Below are 22524 nucleotides of genomic sequence, written 5' to 3' on the forward strand. Positions count from 1 at the left end.
GATTGATTGAAATATGTATTAACAGTTTGCAGAATTACAGTACATTTCAAGCACAAACTCAATACAAATACTGTTAACTGTGAGTGGACGACCCAATAAAGCATTACACTTGTTTACAAGAGGGTCCACCTTGTTCAATTCATCAAAACATTTAGAGACGTACAAATAGACACTTCTATATAGTCAAAGAACAGAACAGGAATTCATCATAGAGGTAAAAAGGGAATAGAAACATATACAGTGAGGGTGTCAGTCTGTAGTTCGAGACTAATATCTGCACAGTGATGATGGTCTGAAGTTCCAGACCAGAGCCATAGAGTTGGTTTGTTTGGTTATTTTCAACATACAAACATATTTTAAAATGATACACAAAGTCCCTCCAGGGGCTTGAGAAGTAGCCTCGGAGACCCAGACGTTTTTATTTCCAGAGAAAAGAAAAAGTCTGGGACCGAGTCCACTATAATACGGCATACGGTAGCGCAAACGTCGATCTCTCTCTGCTGATTTCTGATCGTCTGCACCTTTGTTAAATTGACGCACACACGTAGACACACACACTCCTCTCTCTCTCTCTGTCGCTCTAATTAATCAGTCTCATGTCACGCAGCTGCGTCTAGATTCTCCCGGCGGATCCTGCCAGGAGCTGCCGATGCCACAGAAAGCATAGGTGGATCCCAGGCTACTTGAGATGTGACATTCTCCAGGAATGTTTGTACATTCATAGTATAAAAACTGCATCACGTTGAACATGCAGACTGGGGTGACTGTGGCTCAAGAGGTAGAGCAGGTCGTCCAATGATCCATGGGTCGGCGGTTCGAATCCCAGCTGTGTGTCCTTGGGCAAGACACTGAACCCCAAATTGCTCCCGATGTGCTGGTTGGTACCTTGCATGGCTTCCGCCGCAATCGGTGTATGAATGTGTGTGTGAATGGGTGAATGTAATGCACAATCTATGTAAAGCGCCTTGGATAAAGGCGCTATATAACTGCACCATTTACCATTTAAAACTTCAAAGACAGATCATACAGAGAGAGAGAGAGAGAGAGAGAGAGAGAGAGAGAAATGACAACATAACAAGAAAAGGGCAGAACATATAGTCACAATAGTCAAGAGAAAAGCGCCCAGAAAGCGCTTTTCATAGATGAGACCACTATACTCGTCTGTAGCATCAAATGAGCTAACCTTCACATAAGACCGTCGAGGCGTAGAGCAAGAACTACACTATTATAGCACATGTCAGTAATCACTCTTTCTTTCTTTCTTTCTTTTGTGTGTGTGTGTGTGTGTGCGTGTGCGTGTGCGTGCGCGTGCGTGTGCGTGTGCGTGTGCGTGTGCGTGTGTGTGTGTGTGTGTGTGTGTGTAGCATCCAGGTGAATGACCTCATCGTGGAGGTGGATGGAACCAGTCTGGTTGGAGTCACTCAGAGCTTCGCTGCTTCTGTCCTCAGAAATACTACTGGATCTGTCAGGTAGCGCGCACACACACACACACGCACGCACGCACACACGCACGCACGCACGCACGCACGCACGCACGCACGCACGCACGCACGCACGCACGCACGCACGCACGCACGCACGCACGCACGCACGCACGCACGCACGCACGCACGCACACACCAATCATGTTCATGCAGGGCCGGTTGGGCCCTAGGTGGCACTATAAGCGAGATCTGTAGAGTGCGCCCCCACTCTGCACGCACGACTCTGCGTGCAATTTTCTTCCGGGTATATGCGCTTATAAGTCGGATTTTAGGAAATCTGGCGCGGTTTTGGTACGGTTCTACCCCCATCTATCCTCGTGGAGGTGGTTTTGGTACGGTTCTACCCCCATCTATCCTCGTGGAGGTGGTTTTGGTACGGTTCTACACCCATCTATCCTCGTGGTTTTGGTACGGTTCTACACCCATCTATCCTCGTGGTTTTGGTACGGTTCTACACCCATCTATCCTCGTGGTTTTGGTACGGTTCTACACCCATCTATCCTCGTGGAGGTGGTTTTGGTACGGTTCTACACCCATCTATCCTCGTGGTTTTGGTACGGTTCTACACCCATCTATCCTCGTGGTTTTGGTACGGTTCTACACCCATCTATCCTCGTAGAGGATTTAATACATTTCATTAACTTACCATGTTTTGTTGAGTGTTGTCTTGGAGTTGGAGTCATGCCTGGTAAAATAAATATATATGCACTGTCTGCAGAGCCTTAAAGGACCACTTCACCACTTTTCAACACCTCTTCATATAATTGGTCCTCACTAATGTTCATGATAAAACACCACCATTTTTTCCTACTCAGTCTGTGTCTCATAGTAGGGCTTTGGGCAGTTCGGACACCAGTGACATCATCATTAGGCAGATTTTTTTTTTAAACAAGATTTGTTTTAAAATATATTTAGATTTGTATTATCGTGAGAACGATGGCTTCAACTTTTGCATTGCAACTTTTCAGGAAAAGAAAGCCTGCCATTTCTATTAGCTTGGATTCCCCATCGATGATGTCACTGGTGGACGGGTTTCTGAACTGCCCACAGCCTTCCTATGAGACACAGACTGAGTAGAAAAAAATGGTGGTATTTTATCATGAACATTAGTTAGGACCAATTATAGGAAGAGAAGTTGAAAAGTGGTGAAGTGGTCCTTTAAGTTTACTTGGGAAATCCAATCAATTTTTTTTATTTTCCCTTCAACCCGGGGCCGGAAGGGTCGGCTGTTAAACCTGTCTCCTAGGCAACGCAGCACGTAGAGGATTCATTTTTAGACGGTGGCGACTAGGCCTGTACTAAGGGCCTGTACTAAGGGCCTGTACTAAGAACCTGTACTAAGGGCCTGTACTAAGGGCCTGTACTAAGGGCCTGTACTAAGGGCCTGTACTAAGGGCCTGTACTAAGGGCCTGTACTAAGGGCCTGTACTAAGAACCTGTACTAAGGGCCTGTACTAAGAACCTGTACTAAGGGCCTGTACTAAGGGCCTGTACTAAGAACCTGTACTAAGGGCCTGTACTAAGGGCCTGTACTAAGGGCCTGTACTAAGAACCTGTACTAAGGGCCTGTACTAAGGGCCTGTACTAAGAACCTGTACTAAGGGCCTGTACTAAGGGCCTGTACTAAGGGCCTGTACTAAGAACCTGTACTAAGAACCTGTACTAAGGGCCTGTACTAAGGGCCTGTACTAAGGGCCTGTACTAAGGGCCCGTACTAAGAACCTGTACTAAGGGCCAGTACTAAGGGCCTGTACTAAGGGCCCGTACTAAGAACCTGTACTAAGAACCTGTACTAAGGGCCTGTACTAAGAACCTGTACTAAGGGCCTGTACTAAGAACCTGTACTAAGAACCTGTACTAAGAACCTGTACTAAGGGCCTGTACTAAGAACCTGTACTAAGGGCCTGTACTAAGAACCTGTACTAAGGGCCTGTACTAAGAACCTGTACTAAGGGCCTGTACTAAGAACCTGTACTAAGAACCTGTACTAAGGGCCTGTACTAAGAACCTGTACTAAGAACCTGTACTAAGGGCCTGTACTAAGAACCTGTACTAAGGGCCTGTACTAAGAACCTGTACTAAGAACCTGTACTAAGGGCCTGTACTAAGAACCTGTACTAAGGGCCTGTACTAAGGGCCTGTACTAAGAACCTGTACTAAGAACCTGTACTAAGGGCCTGTACTAAGGGCCTGTAATAAGGGCCTGTACTAAGAACCTGTACTAAGGGCCTGTACTAAGAACCTGTACTAAGAACCTCCTGTACTAAGAACCTGTACTAAGGGCCTGTACTAAGGGCCTGTACTAAGAACCTGTACTAAGAACCTGTACTAAGGGCCTGTACTAAGGGCCTGTAATAAGGGCCTGTACTAAGAACCTGTACTAAGGGCCTGTACTAAGAACCTGTACTAAGAACCTGTACTAAGGGCCTGTACTAAGGGCCTGTACTAAGAACCTGTACTAAGAACCTGTACTAAGGGCCTGTACTAAGAACCTGTACTAAGGGCCTGTACTAAGGGCCTGTACTAAGAACCTGTACTAAGGGCCTGTACTAAGAACCTGTACTAAGGGCCTGTACTAAGACCTGTACTAAGGGCCTGTACTAAGAACCTGTACTAAGAACCTGTACTAAGGGCCTGTACTAAGAACCTGTACTAAGAACCTGTACTAAGGGCCTGTACTAAGAACCTGTACTAAGGGCCTGTACTAAGAACCTGTACTAAGAACCTGTACTAAGAACCTGTACTAAGAACCTGTACTAAGGGCCTGTACTAAGAACCTGTACTAAGGAGCCTGTACTAAGAACCTGTACTAAGGGCCTGTACTAAGGGCCTGTACTAAGGGCCTGTACTAAGAACCTGTACTAAGGGCCTGTACTAAGGCCTGTACTAAGGCCTGTACTAAGGCCTGTACTAAGGGCCTGTACTAAGGGCCTGTACTAAGGGCCTGTACTAAGAACCTGTACTAAGGGCCTGTACTAAGGGCCTGTACTAAGGGCCTGTACTAAGGGCCTGTACTAAGGGCCTGTACTAAGGGCCTGTACTAAGAACCTGTACTAAGGGCCTGTACTAAGGGCCTGTACTAAGGGCCTGTACTAAGGGCCTGTACTAAGAACCTGTACTAAGGGCCTGTACTAAGGGCCTGTACTAAGGGCCTGTACTAAGGGCCTGTACTAAGGGCCTGTACTAAGGGCCTGTACTAAGAACCTGTACTAAGGGCCTGTACTAAGAACCTGTACTAAGAACCTGTACTAAGGGCCTGTACTAAGAACCTGTACTAAGGGCCTGTACTAAGACCTGTACTAAGGGCCTGTACTAAGGGCCTGTACTAAGGCCTGTACTAAGGGCCTGTACTAAGAACCTGTACTAAGGGCCTGTACTAAGGGCCTGTACTAAGAACCTGTACTAAGAACCTGTACTAAGGGCCTGTACTAAGAACCTGTACTAAGGGCCTGTACTAAGAACCTGTACTAAGAACCTGTACTAAGGGCCTGTACTAAGAACCTGTACTAAGAACCTGTACTAAGGGCCTGTACTAAGAACCTGTACTAAGGGCCTGTACTAAGAACCTGTACTAAGAACCTGTACTAAGGGCCTGTACTAAGAACCTGTACTAAGACCTGTACTAAGAACCTGTACTAAGGGCCTGTACTAAGGGCCTGTACTAAGAACCTGTACTAAGGGCCTGTACTAAGGGCCTGTACTAAGAACCTGTACTAAGAACCTGTACTAAGGGCCTGTACTAAGGGCCTGTACTAAGAACCTGTACTAAGAACCTGAACTAAGGGCCTGTACTAAGAACCTGTACTAAGGGCCTGTACTAAGAACCTGTACTAAGAACCTGTACTAAGGGCCTGTACTAAGAACCTGTACTAAGGGCCTGTACTAAGAACCTGTACTAAGGGCCTGTACTAAGAACCTGTACTAAGAACCTGTACTAAGAACCTGTACTAAGGGCCTGTACTAAGAACCTGTACTAAGGGCCTGTACTAAGGGCCTGTACTAAGAACCTGTACTAAGAACCTGTACTAAGAACCTGTACTAAGGGCCTGTACTAAGAACCTGTACTAAGAACCTGTACTAAGGGCCTGTACTAAGAACCTGTACTAAGAACCTGTACTAAGGGCCTGTACTAAGAACCTGTACTAAGGGCCTGTACTAAGAACCTGTACTAAGAACCTGTACTAAGGGCCTGTACTAAGGCCTGTACTAAGGGCCTGTACTAAGAACCTGTACTAAGGGCCTGTACTAAGAACCTGTACTAAGGGCCTGTACTAAGAACCTGTACTAAGGGCCTGTACTAAGAACCTGTACTAAGGGCCTGTACTAAGAACCTGTACTAAGAACCTGTACTAAGGGCCTGTACTAAGGGCCTGTACTAAGAACCTGTACTAAGGGCCTGTACTAAGGGCCTGTACTAAGGGCCTGTACTAAGGGCCTGTACTAAGGGCCTGTACTAAGGGCCTGTACTAAGAACCTGTACTAAGGCCTGTACTAAGGGCCTGTAATAAGGGCCTGTACTAAGAACCTGTACTAAGGGCCTGTACTAAGGGCCTGTACTAAGAACCTGTACTAAGGCCTGTACTAAGGGCCTGTACTAAGAACCTGTACTAAGGGCCTGTACTAAGGGCCTGTACTAAGGGCCTGTACTAAGAACCTGTACTAAGAACCTGTACTAAGGGCCTGTACTAAGAACCTGTACTAAGGGCCTGTACTAAGAACCTGTACTAAGGGCCTGTACTAAGGGCCTGTACTAAGGGCCTGTACTAAGAACCTGTACTAAGGGCCTGTACTAAGAACCTGTACTAAGGGCCTGTACTAAGGGCCTGTACTAAGGGCCTGTACTAAGGGCCTGTACTAAGGGCCTGTACTAAGGGCCTGTACTAAGGGCCTGTACTAAGGGCCTGTACTAAGAACCTGTACTAAGGGCCTGTACTAAGGGCCTGTACTAATAACCTGTACTAAGGGCCTGTACTAAGGGCCTGTACTAAGAACCTGTACTAAGGGCCTGTACTAAGAACCTGTACTAAGGGCCTGTACTAAGGGCCTGTACTAAGGGCCTGTACTAAGGGCCTGTACTAAGGGCCTGTACTAAGGGCCTGTACTAAGAACCTGTACTAAGGGCCTGTACTAAGAACCTGTACTAAGAACCTGTACTAAGGGCCTGTACTAAGGGCCTGTACTAAGAACCTGTACTAAGGGCCTGTACTAAGAACCTGTACTAAGGGCCTGTACTAAGAACCTGTACTAAGAACCTGTACTAAGGGCCTGTACTAAGAACCTGTACTAAGACCTGTACTAAGGGCCTGTACTAAGAACCTGTACTAAGACCTGTACTAAGAACCTGTACTAAGGGCCTGTACTAAGAACCTGTACTAAGAACCTGTACTAAGGGCCTGTACTAAGAACCTGTACTAAGGGCCTGTACTAAGGGCCTGTACTAAGAACCTGTACTAAGGGCCTGTACTAAGGGCCTGTACTAAGAACCTGTACTAAGAACCTGTACTAAGGGCCTGTACTAAGACCTGTACTAAGGCCTGTACTAAGAACCTGTACTAAGGGCCTGTACTAAGAACCTGTACTAAGGGCCTGTACTAAGGGCCTGTACTAAGAACCTGTACTAAGGGCCTGTACTAAGAACCTGTACTAAGGCCTGTACTAAGAACCTGTACTAAGGGCCTGTACTAAGGGCCTGTACTAAGAACCTGTACTAAGAACCTGTACTAAGAACCTGTACTAAGGGCCTGTACTAAGAACCTGTACTAAGGGCCTGTACTAAGGGCCTGTACTAAGAACCTGTACTAAGGGCCTGTACTAAGGCCTGTACTAAGAACCTGTACTAAGAACCTGTACTAAGAACCTGTACTAAGAACCTGTACTAAGGGCCTGTACTAAGGGCCTGTACTAAGAACCTGTACTAAGGGCCTGTACTAGAACCTGTACTAAGGGCCTGTACTAAGAACCTGTACTAAGGGCCTGTACTAAGAACCTGTACTAAGAACCTGTACTAAGAACCTGTACTAAGGGCCTGTACTAAGGGCCTGTACTAAGAACCTGTACTAAGAACCTGTACTAAGGGCCTGTACTAAGGGCCTGTACTAAGGGCCTGTACTAAGGGCCTGTACTAAGGGCCTGTACTAAAGGGCCTGTACTAAGAACCTGTACTAAGGGCCTGTACTAAGGGCCTGTACTAAGGGCCTGTACTAAGGGCCTGTACTAAGAACCTGTACTACGGGCCTGTACTAAGAACCTGTACTAAGGGCCTGTACTAAGGGCCTGTACTAAGGGCCTGTACTAAGGGCCTGTACTAAGAACCTGTACTAAGGGCCTGTACTAAGGGCCTGTACTAAGGGCCTGTACTAAGGGCCTGTACTAAGGGCCTGTACTAAGGGCCTGTACTAAGGGCCTGTACTAAGGGCCTGTACTAAGAACCTGTACTAAGGGCCTGTACTAAGAACCTGTACTAAGGGCCTGTACTAAGGGCCTGTACTAAGGGCCTGTACTAAGAACCTGTACTAAGGGCCTGTACTAAGGGCCTGTAATAAGGGCCTGTACTAAGAACCTGTACTAAGGGCCTGTACTAAGGGCCTGTACTAAGAACCTGTACTAAGGGCCTGTACTAAGGGCCTGTACTAAGGGCCTGTACTAAGGGCCTGTACTAAGGGCCTGTACTAAGGGCCTGTACTAAGAACCTGTACTAAGAACCTGTACTAAGGGCCTGTACTAAGAACCTGTACTAAGGGCCTGTACTAAGGGCCTGTACTAAGAACCTGTACTAAGGGCCTGTACTAAGGGCCTGTACTAAGAACCTGTACTAAGGGCCTGTACTAAGGGCCTGTACTAAGGGCCTGTACTAAGAACCTGTACTAAGGGCCTGTACTAAGGGCCTGTACTAAGAACCTGTACTAAGGGCCTGTACTAAGAACCTGTACTAAGGGCCTGTACTAAGAACCTGTACTAAGAACCTGTACTAAGGGCCTGTACTAAGAACCTGTACTAAGAACCTGTACTAAGGGCCTGTACTAAGAACCTGTACTAAGAACCTGTACTAAGAACCTGTACTAAGGGCCTGTACTAAGAACCTGTACTAAGAACCTGTACTAAGAACCTGTACTAAGAACCTGTACTAAGGGCCTGTACTAAGGGCCTGTACTAAGAACCTGTACTAAGGGCCTGTACTAAGGGCCTGTACTAAGAACCTGTACTAAGGGCCTGTACTAAGAACCTGTACTAAGGGCCTGTACTAAGGGCCTGTACTAAGAACCTGTACTAAGAACCTGTACTAAGGGCCTGTACTAAGAACCTGTACTAAGGGCCTGTACTAAGGGCCTGTACTAAGAACCTGTACTAAGAACCTGTACTAAGGGCCTGTACTAAGAACCTGTACTAAGAACCTGTACTAAGGGCCTGTACTAAGAACCTGTACTAAGGGCCTGTACTAAGGGCCTGTACTAAGAACCTGTACTAAGAACCTGTACTAAGAACCTGTACTAAGGGCCTGTACTAAGAACCTGTACTAAGGGCCTGTACTAAGGGCCTGTACTAAGAACCTGTACTAAGGGCCTGTACTAAGGGCCTGTACTAAGAACCTGTACTAAGGGCCTGTACTAAGGGCCTGTACTAAGGGCCTGTACTAAGAACCTGTACTAAGGGCCTGTACTAAGGGCCTGTACTAAGAACCTGTACTAAGGGCCTGTACTAAGAACCTGTACTAAGGGCCTGTACTAAGAACCTGTACTAAGAACCTGTACTAAGGGCCTGTACTAAGAACCTGTACTAAGAACCTGTACTAAGGGCCTGTACTAAGAACCTGTACTAAGAACCTGTACTAAGAACCTGTACTAAGGGCCTGTACTAAGAACCTGTACTAAGAACCTGTACTAAGAACCTGTACTAAGAACCTGTACTAAGAACCTGTACTAAGGGCCTGTACTAAGGGCCTGTACTAAGAACCTGTACTAAGGGCCTGTACTAAGGGCCTGTACTAAGAACCTGTACTAAGGGCCTGTACTAAGAACCTGTACTAAGGGCCTGTACTAAGGGCCTGTACTAAGAACCTGTACTAAGAACCTGTACTAAGGGCCTGTACTAAGAACCTGTACTAAGGGCCTGTACTAAGGGCCTGTACTAAGAACCTGTACTAAGAACCTGTACTAAGGGCCTGTACTAAGAACCTGTACTAAGAACCTGTACTAAGGGCCTGTACTAAGAACCTGTACTAAGGGCCTGTACTAAGGGCCTGTACTAAGAACCTGTACTAAGAACCTGTACTAAGAACCTGTACTAAGGGCCTGTACTAAGAACCTGTACTAAGGGCCTGTACTAAGGGCCTGTACTAAGAACCTGTACTAAGGGCCTGTACTAAGAACCTGTACTAAGGGCCTGTACTAAGAACCTGTACTAAGGGCCTGTACTAAGAACCTGTACTAAGAACCTGTACTAAGAACCTGTACTAAGGGCCTGTACTAAGAACCTGTACTAAGGGCCTGTACTAAGAACCTGTACTAAGGGCCTGTACTAAGAACCTGTACTAAGGGCCTGTACTAAGAACCTGTACTAAGGGCCTGTACTAAGAACCTGTACTAAGGGCCTGTACTAAGAACCTGTACTAAGGGCCTGTACTAAGAACCTGTACTAAGGGCCTGTACTAAGGGCCTGTACTAAGAACCTGTACTAAGGGCCTGTACTAAGGGCCTGTACTAAGGGCCTGTACTAAGAACCTGTACTAAGGGCCTGTACTAAGAACCTGTACTAAGGGCCTGTACTAAGAACCTGTACTAAGAACCTGTACTAAGAACCTGTACTAAGAACCTGTACTAAGGGCCTGTACTAAGAACCTGTACTAAGGGCCTGTACTAAGAACCTGTACTAAGAACCTGTACTAAGAACCTGTACTAAGGGCCTGTACTAAGAACCTGTACTAAGGGCCTGTACTAAGAACCTGTACTAAGAACCTGTACTAAGGGCCTGTACTAAGAACCTGTACTAAGGGCCTGTACTAAGGGCCTGTACTAAGAACCTGTACTAAGAACCTGTACTAAGGGCCTGTACTAAGAACCTGTACTAAGGGCCTGTACTAAGGGCCTGTACTAAGGGCCTGTACTAAGGGCCTGTACTAAGGGCCTGTACTAAGGGCCTGTACTAAGGGCCTGTACTAAGAACCTGTACTAAGAACCTGTACTAAGGGCCTGTACTAAGAACCTGTACTAAGAACCTGTACTAAGGGCCTGTACTAAGAACCTGTACTAAGGGCCTGTACTAAGGGCCTGTACTAAGAACCTGTACTAAGAACCTGTACTAAGGGCCTGTACTAAGAACCTGTACTAAGGGCCTGTACTAAGGGCCTGTACTAAGAACCTGTACTAAGGGCCTGTACTAAGAACCTGTACTAAGGGCCTGTACTAAGAACCTGTACTAAGGGCCTGTACTAAGAACCTGTACTAAGAACCTGTACTAAGAACCTGTACTAAGGGCCTGTACTAAGAACCTGTACTAAGGGCCTGTACTAAGAACCTGTTCTAAGGGCCTGTACTAAGAACCTGTACTAAGGGCCTGTACTAAGGGCCTGTACTAAGGGCCTGTACTAAGGGCCTGTACTAAGGGCCTGTACTAAGGGCCTGTACTAAGAACCTGTACTAAGAACCTGTACTAAGAACCTGTACTAAGGGCCTGTACTAAGAACCTGTACTAAGGGCCTGTACTAAGGGCCTGTACTAAGAACCTGTACTAAGGGCCTGTACTAAGGGCCTGTACTAAGAACCTGTACTAAGAACCTGTACTAAGGGCCTGTACTAAGAACCTGTACTAAGGGCCTGTACTAAGGGCCTGTACTAAGAACCTGTACTAAGGGCCTGTACTAAGAACCTGTACTAAGGGCCTGTACTAAGGGCCTGTACTAAGAACCTGTACTAAGGGCCTGTACTAAGAACCTGTACTAAGAACCTGTACTAAGGGCCTGTACTAAGGGCCTGTACTAAGAACCTGTACTAAGGGCCTGTACTAAGAACCTGTACTAAGGGCCTGTACTAAGGGCCTGTACTAAGGGCCTGTACTAAGGGCCTGTACTAAGGGCCTGTACTAAGGGCCTGTACTAAGGGCCTGTACTAAGGGCCTGTACTAAGGGCCTGTACTAAGGGCCTGTACTAAGGGCCTGTACTAAGGGCCTGTACTAAAGGGCCTGTACTAAGAACCTGTACTAAGGGCCTGTACTAAGGGCCTGTACTAAGGGCCTGTACTAAGAACCTGTACTACGGGCCTGTACTAAGGGCCTGTACTAAGAACCTGTACTAAGGGCCTGTACTAAGGGCCTGTACTAAGGGCCTGTACTAAAGGGCCTGTACTAAGAACCTGTACTAAGGGCCTGTACTAAGGGCCTGTACTAAGGGCCTGTACTAAGAACCTGTACTACGGGCCTGTACTAAGGGCCTGTACTAAGAACCTGTACTAAGGGCCTGTACTAAGGGCCTGTACTAAGGGCCTGTACTAAGGGCCTGTACTAAGAACCTGTACTAAGGGCCTGTACTAAGAACCTGTACTAAGAACCTGTACTAAGGGCCTGTACTAAGGGCCTGTACTAAGAACCTGTACTAAGGGCCTGTACTAAGAACCTGTACTAAGGGCCTGTACTAAGGGCCTGTACTAAGGGCCTGTACTAAGGGCCTGTACTAAGGGCCTGTACTAGGGGCCTGTACTAGGGGCCTGTACTAAGGGCCTGTGCTAAGGGCCTAAGGGCCTGTACTAAGGGCCTGTACTAAGGGCCTGTACTAAGGGCCTGTGCTAAGGGCCTGTGCTAAGGGCCTGTACTAAGGGCCTGTACTAAGGGCCTGTACTAAGGGCCTGTACTAAGGGCCTAAGGGCCTGTACTAAGGGCCTGTACTAAGGGCCTGTACTAAGGGCCTGTACTAAGGGCCTAAGGGCCTGTACTAAGGGCCTGTACTAAGGGCCTGTACTAAGGGCCTAAGGGCCTGTACTAAGGGCCTGTACTAAGGGCCGGGCCTGCTCCCAGGGCCGTACTAAGGGCCTGTACTAAGGGCCGGGCCTGCTCCCAGGGCCTGTACTAAGGGCCTGTACTAAGGGCCTGTACTAAGGGCCTGTACTAAGGGCCTGTACTAAGGGCCTGTAATAAGGGCCTGTACTAAGGGCCTGTACTAAGGGCCTGTGTTCATGGTCGGTCCGTTTTGAACGTTGTCACGGTCATGATTGGTCCGTTTTCAATGTCGTCAGGTTCCTGATTGGCCGAGAGAAGCCGGGCGAGCAGAGCGAGGTGGCTCAGCTGATCCAACAGACGGTGGAGCAGGAGAGATGGCAGAGAGAGATGATGGAGCAGAGATACAACCAATACCTAGAGGAGGATGAGGAGGTAGCGCGCACACACACACACACACACACACACACACACACACACACACACACACACACACACACACACACACACACACACACACACACACTACATGGAGGAGGATGAGGAGGTAGCGCGCACACGCACACACACACACACACACACACACACACACACACACACACACACACACACACACTACATGGAGGAGGATGAGGAGGTAGCGCGCACACACACACACACACACACACACACACACACACACACACACACACACACACACACACACACACTACATGGAGGAGGAGGAGGTAGCGCACACACACACACACACACACACACAAACACACACACACCCAGTACATGGAGGAGGAGGAAGAGGAGGACGTGCGCTAGGAGGTGCACACACACACACACACACACACACACACACACACACACACACACACACACACACACACACACACACACACACACACACACACACACACAGATAGAAATGCCATTACATGGGGGTCCGTAGACTAATGCATGTCAAACTGGGGGTCCTTGAAATTAAACAGGTTGAGAATCACTGCTAGAGCCGTACATATCTCCTCTAATGGGGGTCTCCTCTAATGGGGGTCCCTACATGACATATCTCCTCTAATGGGGGTCCCTACATGACATATCTCCTCTAATGGGGGTCCCTACATGACATATCTCCTCTAATGGGGGTCTCCTCTAATGGGGGTCCCTACATGGTATATCTCCTCTAATGGGGGTCCCTACATGACATATCTCCTCTAATGGGGGTCCCTACATGACATATCTCCTCTAATGGGGGTCCCTACATGACATATCTCCTCTAATGGGGGTCTCCTCTAATGGGGGTCCCTACATGGTATATCTCCTCTAATGGGGGTCCCTACATGGTATATCTCCTCTAATGGGGGTCCCTACATGGTATATCTCCTCTAATGGGGGTCCCTACATGGTATATCTCCTCTAATGGGGGTCCCTACATGACATATCTCCTCTAATGGGGGTCCCTACATGGTATATCTCCTCTAATGGGGGTCCCTACATGACATATCTCCTCTAATGGGGGTCTCCTCTAATGGGGGTCCCTACATGGTATATCTCCTCTAATGGGGGTCCCTACATGACATATCTCCTCTAATGGGGGTCCCTACATGACATATCTCCTCTAATGGGGGTCCCTACATGACATATCTCCTCTAATGGGGGTCCCTACATGACATATCTCCTCTAATGGGGGTCCCTACATGGTATATCTCCTCTAATGGGGGTCCCTACATGGTATATCTCCTCTAATGGGGGTCCCTACATGGTATATCTCCTCTAATGGGGGTCCCTACATGACATATCTCCTCTAATGGGGGTCTCCTCTAATGGGGGTCCCTACATGGCATATCTCCTCTAATGGGGGTCCCTACATGACATATCTCCTCTAATGGGGGTCCCTACATGACATATCTCCTCTAATGGGGGTCCCTACATGACATATCTCCTCTAATGGGGGTCTCCTCTAATGGGGGTCCCTACATGGCATATCTCCTCTAATGGGGGTCCCTACATGACATATCTCCTCTAATGGGGGTCCCTACATGACATATCTCCTCTAATGGGGGTCCCTACATGACATATCTCCTCTAATGGGGGTCCCTACATGACATATCTCCTCTAATGGGGGTCCCTACATGACATATCTCCTCTAATGGGGGTCCCTACATGACATATCTCCTCTAATGGGGGTCCCTACATGACATATCTCCTCTAATGGGGGTCCCTACATGACATATCTCCTCTAATGGGGGTCCCTACATGACATATCTCCTCTAATGGGGGTCCCTACATGACATATCTCCTCTAATGGGGGTCCCTACATGACATATCTCCTCTAATGGGGGTCTCCTCTAATGGGGGTCCCTACATGACATATCTCCTCTAATGGGGGTCCCTACATGACATATCTCCTCTAATGGGGGTCTCCTCTAATGGGGGTCCCTACATGACATATCTCCTCTAATGGGGGTCCCTACATGACATATCTCCTCTAATGGGGGTCTCCTCTAATGGGGGTCCCTACATGACATATATCCTCTAATGGGGGTCCCTACATGACATATCTCCTCTAATGGGGGTCCCTACATGACATATCTCCTCTAATGGGGGTCTCCTCTAATGGGGGTCCCTACATGACATATCTCCTCTAATGGGGGTCTCCTCTAATGGGGGTCCCTACATGACATATATCCTCTAATGGGGGTCCCTACATGACATATCTCCTCTAATGGGGGTCTCCTCTAATGGGGGTCCCTACATGACATATCTCCTCTAATGGGGGTCTCCTCTAATGGGGGTCCCTACATGACATATCTCCTTTAATGGGGGTCCCTACATGACATATCTCCTCTAATGGGGGTCTCCTCTAATGGGGGTCCCTACATGACATATCTCCTCTAATGGGGGTCTCCTCTAATGGGGGTCCCTACATGACATATCTCCTCTAATGGGGGTCTCCTCTAATGGGGGTCCCTACATGACATATCTCCTCTAATGGGGGTCTCCTATAATGGGGGTCCCTACATGGCATATCTCCTCTAATGGGGGTCCCTACATGGCATATCTCCTCTAATGGGGGTCCCTACATGACATATCTCCTCTAATGGGGGTCTCCTCTAATGCGGGTCCCTACATGACATATCTCCTCTAATGGGGGTCCCTACATGACATATCTCCTCTAATGGGGGTCTCCTATAATGGGGGTCCCTACATGACATATCTCCTCTAATGGGGGTCTCCTATAATGGGGGTCCCTACATGACATATCTCCTCTAATGGGGGTCCCTACATGACATCTCCTCTAATGGGGGTCCCTACATGACATATCTCCTCTAATGGGGGTCTTTTCTAATGGGGGTCCCTACATGACATATCTCCTCTAATGGGGGTCTCCTATAATGGGGGTCCCTACATGACATATCTCCTCTAATGGGGGTCCCTACATGACATATCTCCTCTAATGGGGGTCCCTACATGACATATCTCCTCTCATGGGGGTCCCTACATGACATATCTCCTCTAATGGGGGTCCCTACATGACATATCTCCTCTAATGGGGGTCCCTACATGACATATCTCCTTTTAATGGGGGTCCCTACATGGTATATCTCCTCTAATGGGGGTCCCTACATGACATATCTCCTCTAATGGGGGTCCCTACATGACATATCTCCTCTAATGGGGGTCCCATTAGAGGAGGAACAACATATTTTAAGATGGGGGTCTGTGGCCAAATACACAATGTGTGTGTGTGTGTTTGCGTGCGCGTGCGTGTGTGTGCGTGTGTGTGTGTGTGTGTGTGCGTGTGTGTAGACGGGAGACTACGCCACAGACGAGGAAGGAGAGATGAGTCCCATTTTTCCAAACTCCGTGGAGGTGTTTGACCTCGCCGACGCACAGGAAGTGATGTCACCGCTGGAGGTCGACCCCGAGAAACTGGCCCACAAGTTCAAAGAGGTGCGTGCGTGCGTGCGTGCGTGCGTGCGTGCGTGCGTGCGTGCGTGCGTGCGTGCGTGCGTGCGTGCGTGCGTGCGTGCGTGCACAGAATATTAATAATCTTTCCAAAGTAGTAAGAATGAAGCAGGTATTCATGTCTATTGTTTTTCTCTCTGTGTGTGTGCGTGCGTGCGTGCGTGTGGCGTGTGCGTGTGTGTGTGTGTGTGTGTGGTGCTTGCGTGCGCGTGTGTGTGTGTGTGTGTGGTGCTTGCGTGCGTGTCTGTGTGGCGTGTGTGCGTGCACATAGCTCCAGATCAAACATGCAGTGACTCAGGCGGAGGTGCAGCTGTTGAAGAGGAAGGTGAGAATCAACATGTTTCTCTCATTGGTCCACAGTTCATTACATCATCATGACATCATAATTACATCATCTCATTGATCTTGGTTGTTTGGTTCAAGTCTAAACATCAACAAGGCCCCAGGCTTCACGGTTAGAGTGGCTGACAATGTAGTCACAAATAAGGAAGAGCCCATCTCCCAGGCTCCGGTCTCTCTATAGACCCTGGATAGCCCATCTCCCAGGCTCCGGTCTCTCCTCTATAGACCCTGGATAGCCCATCTCCCAGGCTCCGGTCTCTCCTCTATAGACCCTGGATAGCCCATCTCCCAGGCTCCGGTCTCTCTATAGACCCTGGATAGCCCATCTCCCAGGCTCCGGTCTCTCCTCTATAGACCCTGGATAGCCCATCTCCCAGGCTCCGGTCTCTCCTCTATAGACCCTGGATAGCCCATCTCCCAGGCTCCGGTCTCTCCTCTATAGACCCTGGATAGCCCATCTCCCAGGCTCCGGTCTCTCCTCTATAGACCCTGGATAGCCCATCTCCCAGGCTCCGGTAAATGGTAAATGGTAAATGGTGCATTTATATAGCGCCTTTATCCAAGGCACTTTACAGAGATTGTGCATTACATTCACCCATTCACACACACATACATACACCGATGGCAGCGGAAACCATGCAAGGCACCAACTAGCACATCGGGAGCAATTAGGGGTTCAGTGTCTTGCTCAAGGACACTTCGACAGTAACTCTGCGGGAGCCCGGGTTCGAACTGGCAACCTTACGGTTACCATCCAGGCACTCTACCCCTGAGCCACCGCCGCCCGCTCCGGTCTCTCCTCTATAGACCCTGGATAGCCCATCTCCCAGGCTCTGGTCTCTCCTCTATAGACCCTGGATAGCCCATCTCCCAGGCTCCGGTCTCTCCTCTATAGACCCTGGATAGCCCATCTCCCAGGCTCCGGTCTCTCCTCTATAGACCCTGGATAGCCCATCTCCCAGGCTCCGGTCTCTCCTCTATAGACCCTGGATAGCCCATCTCCCAGGCTCCGGTCTCTCCTCTATAGACCCTGGATAGCCCATCTCCCAGGCTCTGGTCTCTCCTCTATAGACCCTGGATAGCCCATCTCCCAGGCTCCGGTCTCTCCTCTATAGACCCTGGATAGCCCATCTCCCATGCTCTGGTCTCTCCTCTATAGACCCTGGATAGCCCATCTCCCAGGCTCCGGTCTCTCCTCTATAGACCCTGGATAGCCCATCTCCCAGGCTCTGGACTCTCCTCTATAGACCCTGGATAGCCCATCTCCCATGCTCCGGTCTCTCCTCTATAGACCCTGGATAGCCCATCTCCCAGGCTCCGGTCTCTCCTCTATAGACCCTGGATAGCCCATCTCCCATGCTCTGGTCTCTCCTCTATAGACCCTGGATAGCCCATCTCCCAGGCTCCGGTCTCTCCTCTATAGACCCTGGATAGCCCATCTCCCATGCTCTGGTCTCTCCTCTATAGACCCTGGATAGCCCATCTCCCAGGCTCCGGTCTCTCCTCTATAGACCCTGGATAGCCCATCTCCCAGGCTCTGGACTCTCCTCTATAGACCCTGGATAGCCCATCTCCCAGGCTCCGGTCTCTCCTCTATAGACCCTGGATAGCCCATCTCCCAGGCTCTGGTCTCTCCTCTATAGACCCTGGATAGCCCATCTCCCAGGCTCTGGTCTCTCCTCTATAGACCCTGGATAGCCCATCTCCCAGGCTCCGGTCTCTCCTCTATAGACCCTGGATAGCCCATCTCCCAGGCTCCGGTCTCTCCTCTATAGACCCTGGATAGCCCATCTCCCAGGCTCTGGTCTCTCCTCTATAGACCCTGGATAGCCCATCTCCCAGGCTCTGGTCTCTCCTCTATAGACCCTGGATAGCCCATCTCCCAGGCTCCGGTCTCTCCTCTATAGACCCTGGATAGCCCATCTCCCAGGCTCCGGTCTCTCCTCTATAGACCCTGGATAGCCCATCTCCCAGGCTCCGGTCTCTCCTCTATAGACCCTGGATAGCCCATCTCCCAGGCTCCGGTCTCTCCTCTATAGACCCTGGATAGCCCATCTCCCAGGCTCCGGTCTCTCCTCTATAGACCCTGGATAGCCCATCTCCCAGGCTCTGGTCTCTCCTCTATAGACCCTGGATAGCCCATCTCCCATGCTCTGGTCTCTCCTCTATAGACCCTGGATAGCCCATCTCCCAGGCTCTGGTCTCTCCTCTATAGACCCTGGATAGCCCATCTCCCAGGCTCTGGACTCTCCTCTATAGACCCTGGATAGCCCATCTCCCAGGCTCTGGTCTCTCCTCTATAGACCCTGGATAGCCCATCTCCCAGGCTCTGGACTCTCCTCTATAGACCCTGGATAGCCCATCTCCCAGGCTCCGGTCTCTCCTCTATAGACCCTGGATAGCCCATCTCCCATGCTCTGGTCTCTCCTCTATAGACCCTGGATAGCCCATCTCCCATGCTCTGGTCTCTCCTCTATAGACCCTGGATAGCCCATCTCCCAGGCTCTGGTCTCTCCTCTATAGACCCTGGATAGCCCATCTCCCAGGCTCTGGACTCTCCTCTATAGACCCTGGATAGCCCATCTCCCAGGCTCCGGTCTCTCCTCTATAGACCCTGGATAGCCCATCTCCCATGCTCTGGACTCTCCTCTATAGACCCTGGATAGCCCATCTCCCGTGCTCTGGACTCTCCTCTATAGACCCTGGATAGCCCATCTCCCGTGCTCTGGACTCTCCTCTATAGACCCTGGATAGCCCATCTCCCGTGCTCTGGACTCTCCTCTATAGACCCTGGATAGCCCATCTCCCAGGCTCTGGACTCTCCTCTATAGACCCTGGATAGCCCATCTCCCGTGCTCTGGACTCTCCTCTATAGACCCTGGATAGCCCATCTCCCAGGCTCCGGTCTCTCCTCTATAGACCCTGGATAGCCCATCTCCCATGCTCTGGACTCTCCTCTATAGACCCTGGATAGCCCATCTCCCGTGCTCTCTCCTCTTTGGGTACCTCTTGTCTTATATGTAGCTCCCAGCCTTGTATTATTTGTATTTGTTTCATGGTTGTTTTGTTTGTACAGTATGTTTGTGTATAGTTTTATGTTACAAGGTGGACCACAAGCGAAGGCTTTTTTTGTCTTAAGTCCATTTGGCGGTTTTTTATTTTTGTAATGATGTCATTTTTTGTAATTGTATTAAACTGCCAATAAAGTATTTTAGATCCACAGTTCATTACATCTCTGACCTCAGATCAGGTGTCCAGCATCTGACACCAACACGGGCTCCCTCTGCTGGGCCAACCCAGGCACTACATCTCACAATCACAATTTACAATGTAGTCATTTATCAGACGCTCTTAATCCAGAGTGATTTACAGTAAAGCAAGAACAACACATGGTGATACATCACATACATAGAAATAGAACAACAAGAACGACACATGGTGATACATCACATACATAGAAATAGAACAACAAGAACAACACATGGTGATACATCACATACATAGAAATAGAACAACAAGAACAACACATGGTGATACATCACATACATAGAAATAGAACAACAAGAACAACACATGGTGATACATCACATACATATAAATAGTTATCAAGGATCATACGTAAGCTACGAACTATAATTAAACTAGAAATGCCACTAAATGGGGGTCCGTAGACTAATGCATGTCAATGCATCGTGTGTGTGTGTGTGTGTGTGTGTGTGTGTGCGCGTGCGTGTGTGCGTGCGTGCGTGCGTGCGTGCAGTTGGCCCACGCGGAGCAGGACAAGCTGCGGTGGCGTATGGAGCGCGCTCAGTTGGAGCAAAACATCCGAGACAATAAAGACAGGATGGAGAAACTGGAAGGATACTGGATGGAGGCTCAGTCCCTGTGTCAGGTAATCTATTACTGTAATCTATTACTGTAATATACTGGATGGAGGCTCAGTCCCTGTGTCAGGTAATCTATTACTGTAATCTATTACTGTAATATACTGGATGGAGGCTCAGTCCCTGTGTCAGGTAATCTATTACTGTAATCTATTACTGTAATATACTGGATGGAGGCTCAGTCCCTGTGTCAGGTAATCTATTACTGTAATCTATTACTGTAATTTACTGGATGGAGGCTCAGTCCCTGTGTCAGGTAATCAAGTTGCTATTTTTGAAAAACCGTGAAAATGTGGTGTAAATCTTTGAGTATATATTCTTTCAGAGCGAACGTTTTTAACTCAAATCGTTGCTTCTGGGGGGTTGTGCGGAAATAATAAAAAAGTCCCCCCATTCTGTGTTTCCTAGAACTGGAGGTCTGAAAAAAATCCTTGGTGAAACACATCTTGATGATGTCATCAAGATGTGTTTCACCATGTTAATGATTTTTTTCCATAATTACAGTTCTAGGAAACACAAAATGGGGGGGCTTTTTTATTATTTCCACACAACAGCTCTAAGGTATATTAATGACATAGTAAAATGTTGAAAATGGGTGGTTTTCCCCTTTAACAGTTCCTTTAACCCATTTTGACCTGAGATCAGATTCTATAAATGTCTTCTACATCCTGACAGTTTTCTGAAAAAGCTATGTTTCTATGTCAGTCGATTATTCAAAAATAGCAGACCTACAAGCTCGTAGCGCGCCACTCGCACTTACTTCAATGTTACTGTAATCTGTTACTATTACTGTAATCTGTTACTGTAATCTGTTACTGTCGTGCGATATATATCGCCGTGGGCACTGTCGCCCCATGCCTGTACAGATGAGGTGTTACTGTGTTTCTCTACTGTATTGAAATGTATTTGAAGGATAAGCCCCTAGAGATGCATCAACGTTTTCGAGGACCCCCCCCCCCCTCGAAATCGTCCTGTATAATGGACCGTCAGAACGTGAGCATTTGTTTGATGTTTTCACCTCTCACAGTAACACTGTGTGTGACGTGTGGTGTGTTGTGTTCTGTGTTTGTATGGATGTCGTGATGCTGTGTGGTGCGTGCGTGCGTGCGTGCGTGCGTGCGTGCGTGCGTGCGTGCGTGCGTGCGTGAATGCGTGCGTGTGTGCGCGTGTGTGCGTGTGTGCGTGCGTGCGTGCGTGCGTGCGTGCGTGCGTGCGTGCGTGCGTGCGTGCGTGCGTGCGTGCGTGTGCATGTGTGTGTGCGCGTGTGTTGCAGGCCGTAGACGAACACCTGAAGGAGACTCAGTCTCAGTATCAGACCCTGGAGAGGAAATACAACAAGGCCAAGAGGATGATACGAGAATACCAACACAAGTATGTACTGAGAGAGAGACATAGAGACACATAGAGAGAGAGAGAGAGAGAGAGAGAGAGAGAACCAACACAAGTATGTACTGAGAGAGAGACATAGAGACACAGAGAGAGAGAGAGAGAGAGAGAGAGAGAGTACCAACACATGTATGTACTGAGAGAGAGACATAGAGACACATAGAGAGAGAGAGAGAGAGAGAGAGAGAGAGAGAGAGAGAGAGAGAGAGAGAGAGAACCAACACAAGTATGTACTGAGAGAGAGACATAGAGACACAGAGAGAGAGAGAGAGAGAGAGAGAGAGAGAGAGAGAGAGAGTACCAACACAAGTATGTACTGAGAGAGAGACATAGAGACACACAGAGAGAGAGAGAGAGAGAGAGAGAGAGACACAGAGAGAGAGAGAGAGAGAGAGAGAGAGAGAGAGAGTACCAACAAGTATGTACTGAGAGAGAGAGACATAGAGACACAGAGAGAGAGAGAGAGAGAGAGAGAGAGAGAGAGAGAGTACCAACACAAGTATGTACTGAGAGAGAGACATAGAGACACACAGAGAGAGAGAGACATAGA

The 22524-nt window shown here is 48.6% G+C and overlaps 1 protein-coding gene across 2 annotated transcripts in view; it reads left to right on the top strand.

Moving 5' to 3' along the window:
- The window catches only part of LOC306918347 (neurabin-2-like), a 70723-nt gene that overhangs the window by 37896 nt on the left and 10303 nt on the right, over window positions 1–22524 (top strand). For both annotated transcript variants that reach the window (XM_079531243.1, XM_079531244.1), the window contains exons 12-17: window positions 1365–1469; window positions 12705–12840; window positions 16204–16347; window positions 16634–16687; window positions 20465–20596; window positions 21862–21959. In XM_079531243.1, coding sequence (XP_079387369.1) covers window positions 1365–1469; window positions 12705–12840; window positions 16204–16347; window positions 16634–16687; window positions 20465–20596; window positions 21862–21959 — 669 coding nt within the window. The remainder of the gene's footprint in view (window positions 1–1364; window positions 1470–12704; window positions 12841–16203; window positions 16348–16633; window positions 16688–20464; window positions 20597–21861; window positions 21960–22524) is intronic.

This window comes from Electrona antarctica, assembly GCF_951216825.1.
Source record: "Electrona antarctica genome assembly, contig: scaffold_217, whole genome shotgun sequence".
NCBI classification, from domain to species: domain Eukaryota; kingdom Metazoa; phylum Chordata; class Actinopteri; order Myctophiformes; family Myctophidae; genus Electrona; species Electrona antarctica.